The sequence below is a fragment of the Phocoena phocoena genome, chromosome 13, assembly GCF_963924675.1.
Source record: "Phocoena phocoena chromosome 13, mPhoPho1.1, whole genome shotgun sequence".
NCBI classification, from domain to species: Eukaryota; Metazoa; Chordata; class Mammalia; order Artiodactyla; family Phocoenidae; genus Phocoena; species Phocoena phocoena.
The window spans coordinates 79,232,015-79,256,610 of NC_089231.1; the positions used below are offsets into that span (position 1 = coordinate 79,232,015).

Genomic DNA, 24,596 nt, shown 5'->3' on the forward strand with positions numbered 1-24,596 from the left:
TAATTTTTTAATACTGTAGTAAAATATATATAACAAAGTATATCATTTTCGCCACCTTTAAGTGTACGGTTTAGCACATCCATATTGTTGTGCAACCATCACCACCATCCGTCTTCAGAATCTTTTCATCTTCCCAAACTGAAACTCTGTACCCATTAAACAGTAACTCCCCATTTCCCTCTCTCCCAGCTCCAGAGATTCTACTTTCTGCCTCTATGAATTTGACAATGCCAGGTATCTCATAAAAGTGGAAAAGGGGGGCTTCCCTGGTGGCGCAGTGGTTGAGAGTCTGCCTGCCGATGCAGGGGACGTGGGTTCGTGCCCCGGTCCGGGAAGATCCCACATGCCACAGAGCGGCTGGGCCTGTGAGCCATGGCCGCTGAGCCTGCGCGTCCGGAGCCTGTGCTCCGCAACCGGAGAGGCCACAGCAGTGAGAGGCCCACGTACCGCAAAAAAAAAAAAAAAGTGGAAAAGGACAGTATTAATCATTTTGTGTCTGGTTTATTTCACTTAACATAATGCTTTCAAGGGTCATCCGTGTTGTTGCATTTATCACTACTTCCTTTTCATGGCAAAATAATATTCCGTTGTATGGATATACCACATTTTGCTTATTTATTCATTCGTTGATGGACACAGGTTGTTTCTGCCTCTTGGCTATTGTGAACAATGTTTCTATGAATATTCATGTAAAAGTATCTGTTTGAGTCCGTTCTTTCAATCTTGTTGGGTATACACCCAGAAGTGAAATTGCTGGATCATATGGTATATCTATGTTTAATGTTGTAAGGAACCCCCTTTTTTTTTTTTGGCTACGTCACACAGCTTGTGAGATCTTAGTTCCCCGACCAGCAATTTCACTCGGCAGTGAAAGTGTGGCATCCTAACCACTGGACTGCCAGAGAATTCCTAGGAATCTCCTTATTTTTAATGGTAAATAATATCTGTTAAATATTTACAACCAGGCACTTGAATTACTTTTTCCCATTAATTCTCACAGCAATTTCCATTGTAGGCATTTTGATTTTACAGATTAAAAAAATAGAGCTTAAGACTGGATAAGTAATGTGTCCAAGACACTGAACTTAGCAAGAGCAAATGGTGGGATTTGAACTCAGATCTGGAAGACCCCAAAGCCCAATATTTACCACCAGGCCATGTTGTCATCCCTTAGAAAGGAAGAAAAACACTTGTCTTTCTCTTTAAGGATGCATGTGGCCTCTGGGGTCAATGGAAGGGACCAAATAAATGCAGAAACCCAGCACCACCACCCAGCAGCTGTGTGACTTGAGACGAGTCCCTTCACATCTCTGCATCTCAATTTCTTCACGTGTAAATGGAGTTAATACTCCTAGGAATACACCCTAAAGGATTGAAAGCAGGGAAAGTACAGATATTTGTACATGAATATTCATAGGAGCATTATTCACCATAGTCAAGAGGCAGGAACAGGGGACTTCCCTGGTGATCCAGTGGGTAAGACTCCACACTCCCAATGCAGGGGGCCAGGGATCTATCCCTGGTCAGGGAACTAGATCCTGCATGCATGCTGCAACTAAGAGTCCTCATGCCACAACTAGGAAACCTGTATGCCACAACTAAGAAGCCCACATGCCGCAACTAAAAGATCCTGCATGCTGCAACTAATGATCCCACATGCCACAACTAAGGAGCCCACATGCCACAACTAAAAGATCCTGCATGCCGCAACTAATGATCCCGCATGCCACAACTAAGGAGCCCACATGCCACAACTAAAAGATCCTGCATGCAGCAACAAAGACCTTGCATGCCGCAACTAAGACACAGCATAGCATAAATAAATAAACAAATTAATATTTTTAAAAAAGAGGCAGGAACAACTCATCAGTGTCCATCAACAGATGAATGGATAAATAAAATGTGGTCTATCCATACAATGGAATATTATGCAGACCTGAAAAGGAATGAGGTGATGATACACATAACAACATGGACGAACCTGAAAGGCATTATGCTAAGTGAAATAAGTCAGACACAAAAGAAAAAATATTGTATGACTCTACTTATATGAGATACCTAGAATGTGCAAATTCATAGAGACCGAAAGTAGAATAGAGGTTACTAGGGACTGGAAGAGGCAGGGAAGGGGGAGCTATTGTTTAATGGTTACAGTTTTTCTTGGTAATGATGAAAAAGTTTGGGGTATAGATAGTGGTGATGATTACACCATACTGTAAATGTATTTAACATCACTGAATTGTACACTTACCAATGGTTAAAATAATAAATATTATGTATATTTTACCACAAGAAAAAAATTTTAATGGAATCAATAATACTGGGGTTGTTCTAAGGATTAGACTGGTGCTTCACAAACTTTTATGTGCACACAGATCACCTGATTGTATTAAAATGCAATTCAATTAGTCTGAGCCAGAGCCTGAAACTCTGCGTTTTTCTAACCAGCTCCCAAGTGGCACCGATGCCACCTGTCTGTGGGCCACACTGTGCGGAGCCATGTACCTGAAGCTCAGGTGAGTGTTTGGATTCAGTATGCACCAGCACATTTTTTTTTCCCTTATATATATATATATATATATGTTTTTTTTACATCTTTATTGGAATATAATTGCTTTACAATGGTGTGTTGGTTTCTGCTTTACAACAAAGTGAATCAGTTATACATATACATATGGCACCAGCACATTTTGATCTGCCTCTGAAATTTCATAGCCCCCAAGCATGCTCTTTTTAAGAAGCTACAAGAGTCTTGCAGAGCAGAGACTTCAGCCACTGTGTCTCCCACAGTCATCTAAAAACTTTTCTCTCACAACGGCATTTGGATAAAAACACCAAGCTTGAAAACATTTCCATGTTAAATAATCCTGAGGAGAAAGAAGCATGCATAACACACAGCATGAACCTTGGGCGGGCCCTGTCCAGACCCTGATCTTGGGCAGCCCTCAAACACTTCTGATGACCAGGAGCTCATCTGTACTCAACCCCGGCATTTGCCCAGGGTTTGCAGGTGAGGAATGGACAGAAATAGTTAGAAACAGGAGCTGCAGAAAATGACTCAAAAAGGAGCACATCTCCATGGCCTGGATCCAAGTCATGCTCCTACACCCAACCCCCCTGTTAAACAGGGCATGCCTGCTTGAATTTGGGGCAAAACCTTGAGCTAAGACTGCCAAAATCATGTCCACCAAGCCTAGGAACAACAGTCCAAATCACTGTTAGTTCTCCCTCCTCATTTCTCCCCCTTCCCCCAGTTTGGAGCTCATAGCTGCCCGTATATGTCAAGTTCAAAACTGCACCTTGTTATTCTGCTTCAAGGGTTTGATCTGGTAAGCATGAAGCCCGAGCCATAAGGACAATTCAACCCCAAATTTTCCACATGGAGTTGAGAAGTTAATTTGGAAAACCAAACACAAATTATTCTGGACCAGCCAGATTAATTTCTAGAGATTTGCCATAACTGCAGCAGCTAACACTTAGTGAGCTCTTTTTATGTGCTAGACACTGAGCTAAACGTTTTGCATATCTTAGCCAATCCTCATAACAACATTATGAGGTAAGTACTGTCATCTTCCTATTTGTACAGATGGGAAAACTGAGACACAGAGAAGATTAAGCCCACGGTTATGGCTCATAACTGGAAGAGCCAACACTGTTACCCAAAACTTAAACCTATCTTAAAATGAGAATTTCAAAATGTGGTATTATAGGATGGACATACATGAATTCGACATAGTCAAATTCAAGAATTCAAACTTAGCCATAAACCCATAGTCCAAAAAGAGAACAAAAAGTTCATTCATGTCCAATCTGAAAACACTAGTGATATCTACAGTTTAGAGAATGTTCCTGGTCCTCGCATGAATTGTTTGTCAGGAGATAGTCATGAGCAATCAGTAAGAATAACACGTTTCCCTTGTCATGATCACCCAGCACTGCCAGGTTTAGCAAATAAAAGAATATTCAGCTAAATCTGAATGTCAGATAAACAATGATAATTTTTGTAAGTATGTCCTATACAATATTTGGGCATACTTATACCAGAAGAGTATTCATTATCTATATAAAATGCAAGTTTAACTGAGCATCCTATATTTTATCTGGCAACCCCATGATCAGCAAACACAAAACAATACAGCCAAGGCCCTGACTTGTGGGTCCAGTTTCCCAAGCGCTTTATTTTATTTATTTATTTATTTATGCCATGCTGCATGGCACGCAGGATCTTAGTTCCCTGACCAGGGACTGAACTCGCGCCCCCTGCAGTGGAAGCTCAGAGTCCTAACCACTGGACCACTAGGGAATTTCCCCCAAGCGCTTTAAAAAGTGTCTGTCCTTTGATCCTGCCAATATCCTCTGTGGCTCAGTAATGTAATTTGCCCAAATCAGCAGCAAGAGGGTGGCGGAGCTGGGACCCATACCTTGTGTTCTAGCTCTCCATCTACTTGCTGTCCCATGAGAGATGTATGGCCCACCTTGAAAGGGAGGCCAGTCATGAGAACACACTGGAAGCAAAGTGTCTTGGTCCCAGAGTAGACTCACAGAGTAAGGCTATTAGGTAAATCCACTGATTCTGTGAACACTGAGTTAAAAAATCTCTGAAACACCCCACTATGAGCATCTCGACATTCCCAGGGTATGTTTTACCCTTTTGCTCCTTATACCCTCCTCAGAATGTCCTACATCTGCTGGAATTCTGGATTAAGGATTGGGACAACAGAATCTAGTCTTCCCTCCATCCAAGTTTTGGTTAGAACACCCCTGCTTGGTCCATGAAGCTTGGGAAGAACTGACCTTCCGCCCTGGTTCCAGGATCGATCTCTGAGAATGCTGTGCCCTCCTGTAGAGAGGAGAGGTACAGAAATGAATCAAGCCTGACCAGTGAAAAGGATACCCCAGACATTTGTTGCAGCTCCTGGGAAATAAGGAGGCTCTTCCTCCATAGTAGCTAAAAGTGATAGACTGGATGAAAGCAACAGAGAAAGAAAGCAGAGCTGAGAGGTGGAGATAGAGGCCCTTGCCTGTATTCTTTAAGTATCTGGATCCAGCCATGCTGAAGCTAACAATGACCCATAGACTTCTCAGTTACATAGGCCAAAGAACTCCCAATTTTTGCATAAGCAATTTGAGGTACGTTTCTGTCACTTGCGACCAAAAGAGTTCGGGTTAACGCAACCAGTAAACGTCATCATTTTTTACATCAATCAACAGGCAGGGTCAAAAATATCTGGAAATCCTATTTGCTGTAATTTCTAAATATATCCAAAATCCAACCACGGCTCACCAGCCTGGGGTGAGCCACCATCGTCTCTCTCCATGATAGTCTTCTAACTCATCTACCTGCTTCTACTCTTGCCCCCTACAGTCTATTAGTTAGAAGGATGCTATTAAAACTCAAGTCAGATCATGTTACTCCTCTGCTCAAAATCCTCCAGTGCACCTCACTGCACTTAGTAAAAAATCTTTACACTGGTCTAAAAGACCCTACAGATCTGGTCCCACTCTGCTGCTCTGACCTTATCCTCAACACTCCACTCCAGTCACACAAGCTTCCTCCAAGGCCTCAGGGTCTTTGCATGAGCTGTTGCCTCACTCTAAGTGCTCTTCCCCTGCCCCAGACAGATTCATGGATGGCTCCCTTGTTCCCTTTAAGTCTTTGGTCAAATGTCACCTTTTCCATGTAGGTGGAAAAGGTGACATTTCCTTTTCTTCATGTTTATTTATTGTATGTCTCCACCAACTAGAATGTGAGCTACCCAACATCAGGGCTCTTTGCCTGTTTTACACCCAGATGTATCCCTAGCACCTAGAACATCGCATGGCATGTTGTATGGGCTCAACACTAGGAAATCATGAGTTGGGATAACACAGGCCCAGGAGGAAGGAAACAGGTCTGAAAAATAGAAGGGCAGCCTCTGGGAGGTTAGACAAAAGCTGGAGCACAGGGGAGGGTCCAGAGACTCTTCCTCCATCAGACCCAAGGTTCAAGGTGGCATCTGGGTTCAGCCTACCCTCTGCCGTCCTGGTTCTACCTTTGCAAAGACCCTAGTTCCCATCTTAGCAGAAAACTAAGGGCGACTGGCTGTGAGGAAATGTGATTATACATGTATGACTGAATAGTAGGGGGAAGAGTCCTCCTCTTAATCTGAGTTAATATAAGACTGCTCTCATTATCGTTAATCTGATCAATGACGAGCTTCTTGGACCTTCTGTGGAGACATTTTCTGCAGTGCTGTTAATAATAAACCACAAAGCATGGGATTGAAAACGTATTTCCATTTCACCACCTCTTTCTCTCCTGGCTTTATTTTCCCTCCCTCCAGCCCACCCTTCCCAAGGCCTTGCCCATCTGTTATTATTATGGGATGGCTTGTGTTTGTTATGGAGTTAAAGAACCTGCCTCCACCTTAGGGGACCAAAAAACTCATGTTATGCTTTCAAAATGTACTTGAGAAATGGTGATCAGAGAGAGTTTTATTCAATTTGGCAAATGAGACTGCCTCATTTTTCTATAATGAGGAGGAGATGAGGCAGGAAGAAGATGCAAAGGAACCTAGTTTAGAGAAAGGAAAAAGTGCTGCCCCATCCCCTTGCCTTCAAATGGGCCTGAAGCACTCGATACTCCAGCCATGTTGGGCTCCATCTGGTCCCTCAGAAGACCCAGGCTGTGTTCTACCTCTAGGCCTTTGCACATACTGTCCCTCTGCCTGGAACAGCCTTTCCTCAACTCAGGGTAACTCTATTGTCCTTCAGGTCTTAGCTTTAACATCATATAACTAGATCCATGAGGCAGTATATTCCAGGTCCCAGTACCTAGAACAGCACCTTATGTGCTGTACATAGTTATACATCTTAAGCCCCATATGGGCAAGACGTTGTTCTAGTCTCCTTTGTATGTCTAATGCGTTTAACACAAAGTGGAATGAATGAATGAGTGAATGAATGTGGAAGCTAATCAACCAGGTCCCCTTTCAGGGTAGACATTGGAAATGGCTGAAGGCTTATCCTAACATCAAAGCTATGACTCTTCTTGGGTTTCCTCCCAGTCACGGTGCCCAGAATGCTGTCAGGAGAATCGTCAATGGCAACACGGCTTGTTCTTTGAGTGCCTATTTATTTGCTGTAAAGGGACAAAAGTCATCAGGAGTGGGTCAAGCCAAGTCAATATGGTAGCCTTCCATCTTAAGAGCCACCATTTAGGGTCAAGAAAAAAATAAAGAGACTTGTTTTCTTGTAAGGTGACTCTGAAGATGGTTTTCAAGAATGTCTTAAGTAACGCCAGCAGAGCTGGGACAGATGCCTTCTACCATGGCTGCTTTGAGAAGTGCAGCTCTCTTTTGTGTATAAATACTTTGATTTGTTATTTAGAGAAATATCTGACTAAGGAATTATTGGTGTGATAATGGGAGTCTGGTTATGCTTAAAACAGAGTACTTTGTATTTAACACAAATATACATTTGAAATATTTGAGGATGAAATGTTACAATGTCTTAGGAATTGCTTCAAAATAATCCAGGGAGGATGGGGTAGGGGGAGAAGATTGGCCATAATTTGATACTTGTTGAATTTTTATGATGGGTACGTAAGGGTCCATTATGCTATTCTCCCTACCTTTGTATAGGTTTGAAGTGTGTGTGTGTGTGTGTGTGTGAGATTGTCTGGTCCCAGTCATATCTCTAACTTTGTCCTCACTGGTGATTGAGAACAGCCTCCCAATAAGCAAAGATCATAAAATCAACAAGTAGTTGGTTACCCCATCTTCTCCAGACTAAACAATACAACCTCAATTTTTTCAACTTATGGATGGGTAGGATCAGAAAAAACAATTTGAAACAGCAGTGAGACATTACTTCAATAGCATTGATTATCTGTACCTTCCTTTTCCTTATCCAACATTGTTTAAACATATTAAGGGAAAGAATGGTGAGGTTCTTAATCAGATAATAATGGGTCAATGCCTGCTTTTTACTTATAGTTTTGATTTCTGAGTTCTGCTAGAAAATGGAAACTCCATGATAAAATGAGGCTTACATACGACCCATTGGCAACATTGACATCTGTAGGCGTGCCATATGCTCTCCAGTTCACCATGACCCGTCTCCTCCCAAGTATCCTGCCCCTGGCCTATTTTTCTTCTGTGGGTTCCCTGCCTGGTCCCAGAAAACAACTAACTGTGTGATCCCTGGAAATCACACAGCCTCATCTGTAAAACTCACATCACTTTCTGATGTCACTTCAGAAAAATTTCACCTTAAATTAGGCTTCCTTGTCATTGACACGATTCTAACTCTGTATTTATTTCAACTGAAAGTATGTATTTTTAAAAACCAAGCCCGCCCCAAGTTTCTTAGCTCATCACGAGTGGATTCGCTAGTAAAGTGACTTTACATATTTTTTATTAAGTCACAGATTTGCTGGAAACATTTACCTCTCACAGTTGTCATTCCTGAAGATGCAAAGCCACAAACTCTGCTCTCGTAAAGTCTGAGAGGGTTATAAACGGGTACACTCTTCCTAAAGGACCATTTGGCCATATGTGAGAAAAAGCTTTACAAGCACGCAGTAATTCTACTTCTAGGTATATTTCTTAAGGAAACAAATAAGAATGCTTTACAAAGACTTCATTTCAAAAGTAGTCACTAAGGCTGTGTTTATGAGAGCAAAAAACCAGAAATAATCTAACTCACTAAAGGGGGTTGTTTAACTCAATTATGCTACATCTTTATGCTGGAGTGTTACCAGCCATTTGAAATGCTATTTAAAAAATGGTTTTGGCAGGGAAAGACATTCATGTCTTAAGTCAAATTTTAAGAGGAAAAAGAAACAAATAAGAGGAGACTATGAAATAAATAAAATATAGTTGTTCTTAAAAGTCATATGAAAGTACATGTTTGCATGCAGAAAAACCTATAAGACTCTATAACAAGATGTTAACAATGTTGATCTGTGGGTGGTGGGATTATAAGTGTGTTCATTTTTCTTTTTGATTAAATGCATATTCTATTTTTTTCTAGAGTGAATATGCTTTGCTTTAATGGCTATAAATGTCTTTTAAACGACTATTTTATTTAATGAGTTCCATTTCTGAAGTCAGTGTGAACGATTCATCACCTGGCATGTGTAACCTGAAGAGCCAACCGAGTACCTGCAAGAGCTCCAGGGAAATGTCACAGAGACCATCACATACAACCACAAAGGGTGTGGAAGGAACTTCCAGCTCTAGAGTTCCTAACTGCATAGCAGCCTGAACCTGGGGACACGTTTCTTTAGTTTTTAGCAGAAGCAAAACAGTTTCCTCCCCAAATGCCCCCATCCTCTTAACCAAACAAATGATCATGGCAGCACTATTCACAAATAGCCACAAGGTGGAAACAACCCAAATGTCCACTGACGGACGGATAAACAAAATGGGTTTATCCATATGATGGAATATTATTCAGCCATAAAAAGGAACAAATTATTGATACATGTTACACCATGGATGGACCTTGAAGACTTTATGTTAAGTGAAAGAGGCCACACATAAAAGGCCACATACTGTATGATTTCATTTATATGAAATACCCAGACTAGGAAAAACCATAGCAAGAGAAAATAGATTAATGGTTGCCAGGGGATGGAGGACAGGAACACTGAAATTGACTGCTAATAGGTACAAGGTTTAGTTTTGGTTTTTTGGTTGTTGGGGGGTTTTTGTTTTGTTTTGTTTCGTTTTTGCATGTGTGGTAATGGAAATGTTCTAAAATTAGATAGGGGAAATGGTTGCACAACATTGCACATATATTAAAAAGCATTCAGTTGTATACTTCAAAAGAGTTTAAATGGTGAATTTTATGTTATGTGAATTTTACCTCAACTTTTAAAAACCTAAAAAAAGAAACGCTGGGGTGGCTATATTAATATCAAAGAAAATAGTTTTCAGAGCAAGGAAAATTACCAGGGATAAATAGTAACTTTACATAATGACGAAGGGTGAAGTCGCCAAGAAAACAGCCATCCCAAATGCATATACACTTAACAAACAGCTCAAGATACATGAAAGCAAAAAGTGATGGAACTACAAGGAGAAATGGACAACGCTCCCCTCTGTGTAATCAATAAAACTTGAGAGCAAATCAGCAAGGATATAGAGGACTTAACACTATCAACCAACTGGATCTAATTGACATTTATACAACACTGCACCCATCAACTGCAGAATTCACATTCTTTTCAAGTATACCTGCTACATTCACCAAAAGAGAATATGGTCTAAGTGATAAAATAAACCTTAAACATTTCAAAAGAAGTAAAATAATTTAAAATGTGTTCACTGACATAATTGAATTAAACTGTTAGTCAAAGATAACAGGAAATATCTCCAATACTTGGAAATTAAATGACATCAAATATCATTTAATTTGATGAATATATGCATCAAAGAAAAAGCCTCAAAAGAAATTATAAAATACTGTGAGCTAAAGGGAAATAAAAATATAATATAACAAAATTTGTGGGATGCAGTTAAAGTAATCCTTCAAGGGAAATTTACAGCAACAAATACTTATATTAGAAAAGGAGAAAGGTCTCAAATCAACAGTCTAAGCATCCGCCTCAAGAAAATAGAAAAAAGAAGAGCAAAATCAACCCAGAGCCAGCAGGAGAAAGGAAATAATAAGAACAAAAATTAGTAAAAGTTAAAACAGAAAAATAGAGAAAATAAATGAAGCTAAAAATTAGTTCTCTGAAAATATGGCTAAAATTGATAAACCTCTAGCCAGACTAACACAGAATAAAGGAGAAAGAATATACATTACCAACATCAGGAATGAAAGAGGTGACACTACTACACACCCCACAGACACAAAAGGATAATAAGGCGATACTATGAGCAACTCTCCGTATGTAAATTGAACAATGATAAAATGTACCAATTCCTTGAAAGCCACAAAGTCCTAAAATTCACCCAAGAATAAATTAAAGAAATTGAAGTTGTAGTTTAAAACCTTCTGCAAAAAAATTAAATTAAATTAAAATAAATCTCTAGTCCAGATAGTTTCACTGGGGAATTCTATCAGCATTTAAAGATGAAATAACACCAATTCTACACAGTCTCTTCCAGGAAACAGAAGTAGAGGAAACAATTCCAAACTCGTTTTATAAGGCCAGTATTACCCTGATACTTAAACTAAACAAAAATGGCATGAAAAAGGAAACCACAGACAATATCCCTCATGAACAGATACAAAAATCCTCAACAAAATTCTAACAAATCAAATCCAGCAACATATTAAAATAATAGTATAGCAACATATTAAAAGGATAATATTGTTTTTTGGGTTTATCACAAAGCACTGTTTCTCCAAGTCAGATAAGCATAAAAATACAAAAAGTGGCATCTAACCTTGCTCTACCTCCTACCTAATAAAAATGAAGCCCCTGGATGCCCCACTTGATGGGTTCTTTTTTATACCTGTCTATTCGCCTCATTGCTCAAGTGCATGCCACTCAACCCTGCCCAAGGCACCATCGCAGGGCCTTTGTGGATGGGCACAAAGAGACACATTCATGACTATTTCTGATGGGCATGATACTCTGGGTAGGATCGGTGCACAGACAAAGGGAAATTTATCATCGCCAGAGACCCCAGAATCCAAAATTCTATAAGAATGGAACTCAGACAGGACAAAGCAGGGAGACAGCGGCTGCAAAATTTGGGTTGGAGACTTGTCAGGAATCTGTGGGCATGGCTATCTCTCATCTCTACTTGGTAGGTTCCAGATCTAAATGCAAACTCTACTTGAGACTTTTGTCAGCCAAAGGAAGGACTGGCCTTATTCGCTCTCCTCCAAAGAGTAGAACCAAAGGATAAAAGACATCAGAGAGCAGATCCAAGCCAACAGAAGGAAGATAATTCTAACCTTTATAACTCACCCATATCAAAAGGCTGACTTACGAAAGGACTTGAATAGACATTTCTCTAAAGGGGATATACAAATGGCCAATCAGCACATGAAAAGATGCCTACTATCATTAGTCATTAGGGAAATGTGAATCAAAACCACAATGAGATACCACTTCATACCCACTAGGATGGCTATAGTCAAAAAACCAGAAAAGAGTAGGTATTGCCAAGGATGTAGAGAAATTGGAAACCTTGTGCATTGCTGGTGGAAATATAAAATGGTGTAGCCACTGTGGAAAACAGTATGAATGTTTCTCAAAAAATTAAGTATAGAATTAGCATATGACCCAGCAATTCCACTCCTAGATACATAACCCCAAAGAATTCAAAGCAGGGAATCAAACAGATACTTGTACAATAATGTTCATAGCAACATTATTCACAGTAGTCAAAAGATGAAAGCAACTCAAGTGTCTATCAACACAGGATGGATAAACAACACATGGTCTGTCAATACAACGGAATATTATTCAGCCATAAAAAGGAATGAAACACTGATACTGGCTACAACATGGATGAACCTCAGAAACACTGTGCTACGTGAAAGGAGCCAGACACCAAAGACACATAGTGTACGATTCAGCTTACATGAGGTAGCGCCTAGAATAGTCAGGTTCACAGAGACAGAACACAGAATAGAGGTAACCATGTGGCTGGGGGCAGGGGGAGATATTGTTTAATGGGTACAGAATTTCTATTTGGGGTGATGAAAAAGTTCTGCAGATGGATAGTGATGATGGTTGCACAACACCGTGAAAGTCCTCAACGCCACTGAATTGCTCAGTTAAAAATAGTTAAAATGGTAAATTTCATGTTATATATATTTTACCACAATAAAAAAAAAAAATGCAGTTTTTAAAAGGCTGCTTTGTGAAGTAGCGCTCGCCCCAAATCGCAAAGCCGAATCTGGACCCGGGGCAGGAGGGGGCCTACACAACCTCTCAGGGTCCTGTGAAGCACTTGGATATCACAGCTTCTGACTCTTCTCTTTACCGCACAAGCTTGAGACAAGTTCAGGAGTTTAAGGCCCAACCCCATAACTGGCATTTTGTTATCCAACTTGGAGTTTATGACGAGCAAATGGTTTAAAGACTAAAGCCTGCCAGGCACTGATGGGAAGAGAGTCATCTGTGAGCAGTTCGAAGATGCACACCTGGTATGAGAATCTTGTTTGCTTATGTCACCTGTGGCCCAGCAGGTGTGCCATTATCCCATAGAAGGCCTCCATGGGCTTCGCCTTCTCACGTCTTGCTGTCTTCTCCCTGCTTCTCACACGCTGGGGGCTCAGTTAACAATGACCGAATAAATGAACTGGTACCTCCCTGGATGGCTGAAACACCCCACCCACCACCTCAGGGCTGAAGCACCCTAACCTCCCTATGACGAGCTACAGAGAGTATGATCATCAAAACCGCCAAAGCTAACAATTATTAAGCATTTGCTATGTGCCGGGGACTTTGCTCGGCTTTTTAATGCATGCTTCCATTGAATCACCGTAACGACCCCATGTAAAACACTGTCCCAATTTTATAAGCAAGGAAACTGAGGCTCAGGAAGGAGAGCTCATTTGCCCAGGGTTACATAGCTAGCAGATCCTGAATTCAGACCGGGATCCAAGCAGTCTTACTGTGTAGCCCACACCCTCCCAACTACTTGGCTCTACTGCTTCGAGCACCCACCCAAATTTCCAGGGACTCAATTATGTTATTATTTCTGAGTCTTCATCTTATTTTTTTCCTGGTCCAGGGAAATCGAAGACATCCATCTTTGGAATGCATCCACAGCTTTAATCGATGGCTGCCTAGAAACTCCAGGGGGCCCGTGCTTTCAGTCTTTATCAAGAACAAGATTTCCATTATGGCAAAACACAGAAATCACCTCAATGCTCAAGAGCAGCGCTGACCAAGTGAAATATACAGTGAGCTGCCTGTGTCATTTAAAATGTTCTAATAACCCCAGGGACAAAATAAGATACAGGTGAAATCAATTTTAACATAGTTTATTTAACCCAATATATCTAAAATAGCATCATTTCAACAAGTTGTCAATGTAAAAGAATACCAATGAGGTATTTTGCATTCTATTCTTTCTAAGAGCTTGGGATCTGGGGGCTATCTTATAATAATAGCACAGTTCAATTAGAGCTTGCCACATTTCAACTGATTAATAGTCAATGTGGCAAGTGGCTGGCATACTGGACCTCTCAGGTCTAAAATCCCTCCCTCTGGGGACTTCCCTGGCTGGTGGTCCAGTGGGTAAGACTCCGCGCTCCCAATGCAAGGGGCCCGGGTTTGATCCCTGGTCGGGGAACTAGATCCCACGTGCATGCTGCAACTAAGACCCGGCACAGCCAAAATTAAATAAATAAGACTTTTTAAAAAATAATAATAAAAAAAAATAAAATGTCTCCCTCTCTTTTTCTCATCTTTCCTTGTCTCTGTAGATGCCCTACTGCGTCTCCATCAGTTCTGCATTTCTCTTCAGTCATCATCTGGCATGGTCACCAATGAGAGCATATGAGTGACAGAGTATTCCATCATTAGGATTCTCATTAATCCCACAGCTCTCACCTCTGATCACACTCCCCTTATCACCTATGCTTCCTCCTTCGCCTCTATTTGCTCTCATCTTTGCTTTCTTTTCTTCCAGGCCAGGCCACCTCTGGGGACTCCAGGGAGGAGCAGTCAACCTCTTCCTGGAACCGTGGCTGCCTGAATTTGCAGTTTGGGTCAGATCAGTGACTCTAAACCTCAGTTCGCTGGCTTGTAAAACAGGAACAACTACAGTTACAGTCACTCCCCGCTGGAGAGACATTCCAAGGGTCATAGAAACCCTGCCCAAGAAAATCACGCTACGCTCTGGCTTTTCTCCCACTGTTGTCCCTTTTCCCTCCCCACCCTTCAGCTTCTCCATCCTCCCTCCCAGTTGCCATGTCCCCCTTTGGCTTCCTCAGCTTCGGAACACCTTCCATTCCCCAGCTCCAGAGCAGCAAGGGGGAAGGGAGGTCCCAAAAGGTAGAGCCTGGCGAGGGGGGTGGAGAGGGGAGCCCAGAAAATGACCCGTCCACAGGGAGACAAGGAAGAGTCCTCAGTTTCCTGCCCATTGGAAGAAGGATAAGAGCTCCCTAGTAGAACCCACCCTAAAACCTCAGAGGGGGTAGAGAACCCTTCGGAAGTAACTCTTGCCACTGACTCAGAAGTTTGAGACCACGTCCCACCCATGTCTCTATGAGAACAAGGGAGAGGCTGGGTCGCCGCAGGCTGGGTGCTGTGCATGGAAAACCATGTGCTGCTCTCACCAACGCAGGTTCCCAGGTCCTTCCCAAGTGCAAACAGGGAAGACGAGATTTGGGCCTAAGACAACTGCCTCCTTAACCCAGAGCTCTTGGTCATCAAAGCACAGGCAACCAAAAAATAAAACAAAACATAAATCCAGACTGAGGATAGGGAAAAACGGGCCCTTTCCCACACTGTGGGTGAAAGGTAATTTGGCAAAACCTATCAAAAGTCTGGAAACTTTGCATATCCTTGGATCCAGCAATATTTCACTTCTAGGAATCAAAGGCAAGGATGACTACAAGCCACAAGGATGTCTACTACAGTATTATTTATAATAGTGGAACATGATAAACATACACATCTGACAGAATTAAATAAGTTAAATTACGCAACAGCCATGTAACACTATGCAGCCATTAAAAATACTATTTAATAAGATGAAAAGATGCTCCTGACGTGTTAGGTGAACCTCATACCTCTAGCCTTCCTCAAGTCTCCAGGCTCACATACCCAACTGTCTACTTCACAAACGTAAATGTCTAAACAGGACTTCATTGTCAAGCCCAACCTAATCCACCCCCAGTCTTCACACTTCAGATAATGACACCGCCATTCACTTAGTTCTTCTGCCAAACACGTAGGAATAATCCTCGGTTCTTTATTTTCCTTCACCCCAGACATCCGATTCACGCGCACCTCCCATGCACGTGACCGTCTGCGACCGGCCACTTGCTCCATCTCCCCACCATCACTCGCGTCAAAAGCAGTCATTCCGGGCTTCCCTGGTGGCGCAGTGGTTGAGAGTCCGCCTGCCGATGCAGGGGACGCGGGTTCGTGCCCTGGTCCAGGAAGATCCCACATGCCGCGGAGCGGCTGGGCCCGTGAGCCACGGCCGCTGAGCCTGCGCGTCCGGAGCCTGTGCTCCGCAACGGGAGAGGCCGCAGCAGTGAGAGGCCCGCGTATCGCAAAAAAGAAAAATAAAAGCAGTCATTCCCGGCTTTTACTCCCATACTAACCTCCCAATTTGTCCCTGTGCTCCCATTCTTCTCCCCTATAGTCTACTTTCCCTGCAGCAATCAAAAGGAGCTTCTGAGTAAGTCAGTCCCCCACCCTTTGCATAGTTAGAACAAAGTGCGAGTATCTCAGCCAAGCCGTCTATGACTGGGGCCCTGCATCTGCCTCCCACTTGCGCCCCTCACCCCTTCCCCGCTCACCCTGCGCCAAACACAGTGGTCTCCTTGCTGTTCTCAAAACATGTAGAACGCAGTCCCACCCAAGAACTTTGCACCTGCTGTTCCCTCTGACTTGCGCATTCCCCAGATATTTCATGGCTTGCTTCCTCAGGTCAGTAAAACCTCCCCAAGGGGGCCTTTGCTGATCATCCCACGCCCCTTCCCCTCTTTCCCATGCTCTTTCGGCTTTATTTTGGATTTTTTCCATAGCTATGATTCAGTTATGTTAGATTGTTCACTGGCCCCCAATGAACCACACCTGCTGGAATCCATACCCTTGGATACTAAGTCCCACATTGACGATGGGCTCAACCACATAATTTGCTTTGGCCAGTGGGACATTAGCAAAAGTTACAGAAGCAGAGGCTTAAGACAGCCTATGAATTGGAGCTTGCCTTCTTGGAACACTGCTGCTGCCACCATGTAAGAAATCTGGACACTGTAAGTACACTGTAGTTCAGTGAAAGAAAAAAGAGACAGGAGAGAGAGAGAGAGAGAGAGAGAAAGAGAGAAAGAAAGAGGGAGAGAGAGAGAGAGTGAAAGAAAGAAAGAAAGAAAGAAAGAAAGAAAGAAAGAAAGAAAGAAAGAAAGAAAAAGAAAGAAAAAGAGAAAGAAAGAAAGAAAAAGAGAAAGAAAAGATGGGAGGGAGGGAGGAAGAAAGAGAGAGAGAGAAAGGAAGGAGGGAAGGAGGGAGGGAGGGAGAGAGGAAGGAAGGAAGGGAGAAAAGAAAGAAAGAAAGAAAGAGAAAGAAAGAAAGAAAGAAAGAAAAAGAAAGAAAAAGAAAGAAAGAAAGAAAGAAAAAGAAAGAAAAAAGAAAGAAAGAAAAGAGGGGACGGAGGGAGGGAGGAAGAAAGAGAGAGAGAGAAAGGAAGGAAGGGAGGGAGGGAGAGAGAGAGGAAGGAAGGAAGGAAGGAAGGGAGAAAAGAAAGAAAGAAATCTGGGCTGTCCTGCTGGAGAGGCTATGTGGAAGAGAACTGAGGTACCTGAGCCAATCACTAGCCGACCACCAGCCACATGAATAGAGCCATCTTGGACCATTCAGCCTCAGTGGAGCTGCCGGATGACCAGAACTACTGCTCTGCAAGACGAGCCAAAGAACTGCCCAGCCAATCCCAACCCACAGCGTCACTGAAAATAATGCGTTATTGTCTGAGGTCCAGTTTCCCAAACTTAATTAAGTCTAGGTATGGTCTCTCAAACCATAATAAGTCATTGCGACGGAACAGATAAAGAACAAATAATAGATATGTGACGGCTAGAACACCCTCGCTGTATAGGAGATTCTGTTACTTAGCCATCCCCCAACCCAATCCCTGATATTTACCTCCACTTGTAACTTAACCGAAATAGAACCCAACTCAGTACCAGCTGCACGTGGCCAGTGCCCACCAGCCCTAGTGCCACTCACTCACCTTTCAGATGGCCTCTGTGCCTCCAGGTTCATTTCTCACCCTATAAATCAGAGATCAGCAAACTACAGCCCACGGGCCAAGTCTGACCCACCACCTGTTTTTTTAAGGCCCAAAACCGAAGAATAGTTTTTACATTTTTAAATGTAAAAAACAAATTAGAAGGAAAATACTATTTCGTGACGTGTGAAAATTATATCAAATTCAGATTTCAGGGGCCCTAAATGAAGTTTTATTAGAAAACATTTATTTCTGGGTTGTCCGTGGCTGCTTCAGGCTACAACAGCAGAGCTGAGTGGTTGTGATGGAAACCACATGGCCTACAAAGCCTCAATGATTTACTATCTGTCCCGTTACAGAAAAAGTTTGCTGGTCCCTGCTGCAGGCTGCCATCAGACTAACCTTGAAACAACTTTTTAATTGTACTCACTCCAAAACCTTTGAAGATTTCTATCTCCCCTCTCAAAGGGATGAAACTTTGTTTGTCTGACTTCCTGATCCTAAGTTACACCCCAGGAGTTTGTAACCTGAATTCGTTTCCTATGACACTCTACCAGGTACTCTCCATTCTGGGCCAGCCGGTCTGTAAGCTGCCCCTTAAAGGCAGGAGAATGCCTCCATCTGGTTTGTTGTTCTGGCCCAGAGAGCTCCCCCAACCCGCTGCAATTTAAACCCTCCCCCCCATACCTCACTCCACTCAGGGTCCCCAGCTCCCCAATCAAGGATGCTTCCCTAACCACTTCGTCACATGTTTCCCTGGGTGCATTCTATGGAACATCAAGCCCAAGAGATGTCTCTGGAAAAAGGAAACACTGCAGACGCTACCCTCTCTTGGAGTCACAATGTACAAATACAGCACATTAAAGGCTCTGAGAAGTCCTGCAGGCGAGATACCTATCTCTTTGGCTTACCTCAACCTTTCCCAAATGTGCTAACCATGGGATTTATTTTGCCTTCAGAATACTTGCTGACCACCAGCATCTAGTACAGTGCCAGGATTTCAGTATTTGTTGAAAGAGTGAGAATGCTCGGGTTCCACAGAACATACTTTGGAAATGCTGCTTAAGCTCCTTCTTCTCTCCCTCCAGTCTGCGCTGTTCCCTCCGTGTCATCTACTCTGCACCATGTAATGCTAATCATCACCATCAAAGAAGCTACCATTTATTCAGCGCCTGCAGGCACTGGGCTACAGACGGCGTCAGGCCCTTGAAAATCTCACCTCCTCATCCTTACCACCACCTCTGAGGACGGTAATGTTATTCCTTCGCTGCCATTTTGCCAAAAATGAAACCAGGGATCAGAAAATGTAAATCAGTAGGCCAAGATAAAGTAAGTAGGAAAGCTAGAATGCCAAACTACATCGGTCTAACTCCAAAACTCATGACGTTTCTTCTCTGCCAAAGTACCTCCTGGTAACATACTGTGGCCAGTGTTGCTGGCTGTCCACCCAATGTCCCTTCATGCCTTCTTCCATGCTAGCACAACCTTGATTTTGTATGGAGTAGCAACAGGTCAAACCAGGAAACGGACTGCAACTATCTAAACCAGTCACGGTGGTACCCCCCACTGCCTTGCAGCTCGGACAAGTGATCTGACCCAGTTCTGGCAAAGAAGACATAATGAAACATCACCTTAGGGGTAGGAAGGCAGAGGTGTCCTGCGGAAACCAAACAGAGATATGAAGCCTTTATTCCTTCCTATTCACCTGGTCCCCCTCTTCCATACCTTGAACCTGGGTGTGATGGTTAAAGCTTCAGGGGCCATCTTGTGGCCATAAGGAAGAGGCCATGAGAATTCGCAAAGACATCAGCCCCAATGTTATTAACTCACTGAGCCAATTCAAGCAGCTACATACCTCCAGACTTCTTGCTACATGAGAAAAATAAACCATTAATTGCCTAAGCACGCTGGGTGGATTTTCCATTTCACGCAGCTGAACACATTCCTAACGGACCCACATGCTGTCTCCCATATTACTGTTTGGACTTTATCATTATCTCACATAACACATTATTAGCCTTGTCTCCCTCATCAGGAAAGTACGCTTCTTGGAGACTAAGTCCATGTCAGATGTTTTTTGTTTCCACAGGGGTTATAGGCAAGGTTTTCAGGGATGGTCTGTTCAATTTACTACTTTCTTTAGGGTTTGTGAGCAGGGAGATGTCATCATCAAATAGCTGAAATATGGCCTCTATCTCCTATTAGATTAGTCTTTCTCAGAGTGTCAATATGAAAACATGCATCAGAAACACCTGGACTGTTTACTAAATGCAGATCCCTAGGCCCCTTCCAATCCCAACGGAATTAGAATCTCTGGGATTAGAGGCTGAGAATCTGCATTTTTAATAAGCTCCCTCAGGCGGTTCTGATATATAAAGTTTGACAACTGCTGGGATTTAAAAACAACAACAACTGTGGATCCAAAACCTATGAGAGGTTTGGCAGCACTTGCCTGGACCCTAAGGCATCAGCCCCTCCCCAGAGGCCCCACCCTAGCCCTAGAGACCTAGGAAGCCTCAACTGGCATAACTGCTCAAGATCCTTTCTTGGGCAATATGGATAAAGTCGTGGGCACACTCTGTGGCATACTGGGATTAGGAAACTAACAACGGATGCATTCCCAGTAACTGTCACTTCCCACCATACCAATGCCCACATCCCCCAGTTTAAAAAGAAAACCACTATGCAGAAAAGAAGCAATGGAATCCATGGCCCACTACAACAATCACCATGATCCAGGGAGCTCTCAGAGGATGGAGCATGCTGGAAAGAGGAAAAGAAAACTGGAGAAACTTACATAGCAATACACAAACTAGCATTCGGGACTCCTGACTCAGAGGAACAGAAGAGACCTCCGGTGGCCCTTTTGGGTTATTTATTTACAACATGCAATTCTGAACAGAATCTTCTCTTGGGCACTGCTCAGACAGAGACAGAAGGCTGGGCCAGAGCATCCCACACTTTTTCTTCCATCAGCGGAGTCCTAGCCTACATGGCTCTCCAAAGCTCCGAGAAAGAAAATACCTGTGTGCCTCCCCACAGAATTCCCACGCCTCTGCTACCCCTTGATACTTACGTTATTTCATTTCTGACGATCATTTTCCCAGATGACAGGTGCACACAGAGATGCATTCTAGGGGAGCAAATAGCATACTCAATACACACACACACACACACACACACACAACTCCACTTTCAAACTGGTGACCTTCCTGCCTGCTGACATGCGGCCAAATTTAAAACCACGGAGGAAAAAGGAAGACTTGAAAGTGAACCAGAGATAGATGCTCATCCAGGCTAGAATGGGGGCACAAGGGCTAAAAGATTCAGTAGGGATTAAAGAGTTCAGGCCTTGGAAACACACGGGCTGGAAACTAGTGGCCATCCCAGCTCTGCACACGCCCGCACCACCACAGGGAGAACCACCTTCCTTTCCTCCCAGCCCCATGGCCACCACCCCCAGCAAGTACCAGCTAATGGGAGTTCCCAAATCTAATCAAGCCATGCGTAGCACGGGGCCGGTTGGAGAGAGGGATGTGAGTCGAACCCCAGAGATGTTTCGAACAACGTGGATGCTCAGTGATTACGTGGACGCCAGGCGTTTCCTAAAGCTCTCGAAACCTTCTTCCTTTGACCAGATGGCCTTCAGAAGAAATAATTTCTGCCATCTTCTTTCTGAGTAACTTTGCATCCACCCCCCCATCCCCCCCACGAAATTGCTTCAAACTCCCCCTCAAGTTCTGTTGGAGAGAATGTTACAACACGCCAAAGATAAAACTGCTGACCCCTTTTTGCACGGTCCCACCGAGATTCAGAGTATTTTCCCACACCACCTGTGTGTGCTGATCCAGGGTTGTTTTTGTTTTTTGTTTGTTTGTGTTTTAACACGTTTCAGGCCTGCAACAGCTCCCTGCATCAAAATGATTTGACTGGAAATGGGTAGCTCAATGGGGAATTCTTTTTCATGCATCTTGCCTCCTGACATGTACATTACTGAAAACAAACAAGCAAACAAACAAACCAAATCCAAGGAGCAAAAGGGGGGCTGGGAAGGAGGCCGAAAAAGAAGAGGTCTATCTTTACAGGCAGCCCCATTCTGCGAGCAAAAAGCACCTTTTGACCACCTGCAGAATGCGCAAGGTCACGTGGGTTCTCTGCAGCGCCTTAATGTCTTACCCAGCACACAAGCAAGCCCCCGTGGCATATAAACAAATTCACAAGCGAAAAAAAGGGAGAACTCACTCCTCAAAGAGGAAGCGAATGATAACCACAGCCGCAAGAATAATAATAAAGAATAACAGTTACTACTACTCCTCCCACCACCCAGCCAAGCGCCGACGACAGCAGTACAGTAAAGGGACACCCAGTGCAGGCTTTGCAAGATAAATCACAGGAGACCAAATCGTGCCCACCTTGCTACCCTCCCACCCGCCCACCCCACCCCCAACAAACAGAATCAAGGGAAAGGGGATGGTGGGGGAGAAGGGGGAGGGAAGGAAGGATGGCTTTCTTTCCATAGGCAACACCTACCTCCAGGGTCCGGATTTCTTTTTGTGTGAGGTCGTTGGAAGTAGCACATTTGGTCCTAAGCCCTTCCAGGTTGGAGATGCTCAGGTCTATCATGTTTTGGACCAACTCGCACTGCTGTAAGGCTTTTTGCAAACTCAGAGGCTGCTGCTCCTCGCTTTTCGTCATGTTTTCCTCATCCATCGCTTGCTCTGCAAGCCCCCTTCCCCTCCTCCTCCTCCCGGAGAGAAAAAAGGGGGGTGTGGGGGGAGCAGAGGTAGTCTGCCCCCTACGCCTCTCCAACCACTGCGACTTCTCAACAATGTCTCATGAAGAAGAAACCCAACATCTCACACAGGGTTGAGGGGGTGGGGGTGGGAGGAGGGGACAAGAGCCACAATTTATTATTTTATTTTGGGGTATCAAGCAGACTTCATTAGAACGTCTCTTCTCTCTGAGTCTCTGGTCCCTGAAAAGGAGAGATGCTGTTTCTCAGAAGCAAACCAGGTGATGTGATGCTGTCTGTACACTTAGGGAGGAGGAGGAGGAAAAAGAGGAGGAGGGGGAGGGAGAGGAGGAGGGAGAGAAGGAAAACAGCGCTCACTCTTTACACACCGGCTCCGTGAAGGACAAAATTATATATTTTTGGCTGGCTGGCTTTTATGTCAAAAAAAATCTGGTTTGCCCCCCTCCCAGTTGCAGTGACACGGCATTGTCCACCGTTTGTGGTGCTTTAGCGCGTTCTCAAGATGCTGTCTGCATTGCTCCCGCGGCTGCGGCGGCGACTGCGGCTGGTTGCTGGCTCGTCGTCGCGCTGCTGCTGCTGCCGCCGCCGGGCTCCGGGGGTGACGGCTGCTGCATTCGCTCCTGCCTCGCTCCACTCCGACATCTTGCCTGTCAATCAAGTGGGGTGGGGGGGCAAGGGAGCGCCGGCGAGGGATGGAGAGCAAGGGACCTGCAGCGGAGCGGGTTGGTGGAGAGGCGCGGTGCGCGCATCCGCCCCCGCCGGGCCCCGGCCCCGGCTCCGGCTCGCCAGGGACCCGCCGAAGGAGGCGGAGGAGGAGCGCGCAGGCTCGCGCACCTGGCCGGGAAAAGGGACGACTCCCCGCGGCTGCAGGGGGAGCAGGGGGCGGGATTTCTAGGCGATGCGGAGCTCGCGTGGCAAAGTGAAATTACTACCGGGCGGGCGTGCGAGCGAGCAGTCGGCGGGCGGGGGCGCGGGGGAAGCGCGCACGGCGGGCCGAGGCTGCTCCCGGGGGCGGTGGAGATGGCAGGGACTGTGTTACAGCGCGGAGGCTGGGCCGAGGGGGCGGGGAGAGGGATTTGGTGGCCGGGTGGGGGTGGGGGCCACTACTACGGCACCGCTCTCGCGAGACGAGGACGGAGCGCGGCTCAGCAGGTGCACTCCCGCAGGGAGCAGGTGTGCGTCCAACTTTAAACCCCGTAGTGCATGCTGGAGAAACGTCAGCGTGAACCTGGGCACGTCCTCTCCGGCTTTCTAGCTCTGTGTGTGTATGTGTGTGTATCTGTGTGTGTGTGCGTGAGCGTGTGTGTGTGTGTGTGTGTGTGCGCGCGCGCGCGTGTGCGCGCGCTTCTGCCTTTTTGCTTGTCGTCTCTTGATACTGGGGGAAAATGAAACAAACCTGGTGATCTCCCATGAGCTGTAGGAAGCTGCCTCCCAGAACTGTCACCCGGCCTGCAATTGCCCTCAGGGGTGGCTTTACATTTGGAGAGTGAAAGGGGCTTTGTTTCAATCTGATTGTTACCATGTCCTACATGTCCTGCATGGTCTGATCCCCGTCTACCTAACCCCCCTTATATCAGCAAATTACGGTCCCAGAGTTAAGAATGGATTTTACGCTACAAACAACTGCTGGAGAAGGTGTGGAGAAAAGGGAGCCTCCTGCACTGTTGGTGGGCATGTAAACTGGTGCAGCCACTGTGGAGAACAGCATGGAGGTTGCGGAAAGATCTAAAAATAGAGTTACCATATGATCCAGCAATCCCACTCCTGGGCATATATCCGGAGAAAACCATAATTCGAAAAGACACATGCGCCCCAATGTTCACTGCAGCACTGTTTACAATAGCCAGACATGGAAGCAGCCTAAATGTCCGTCGACAGAGGAATGGATAAAGAAGATGTGGTACATGTATACAATGGAATATTACTCAGCCATGAAAAATGAAAGTGTCATTTGCAGCAACATGGATGGACCTAGAGAT

General features: G+C 44.5%; 1 protein-coding gene across 1 annotated transcript in view; it reads right to left on the bottom strand.

Moving 5' to 3' along the window:
• The window catches only part of KSR2 (kinase suppressor of ras 2), a 398,943-nt gene extending 376,369 nt beyond the window's left edge, over positions 1–22,574 (bottom strand). Inside the window, exon 1 of the mRNA XM_065889764.1 lies at positions 22,395–22,574. Within this exon, the coding sequence (XP_065745836.1) occupies positions 22,395–22,574 (180 nt within the window). The remainder of the gene's footprint in view (positions 1–22,394) is intronic.
• Positions 22,575–24,596: the final 2,022 nt, after the last annotated feature.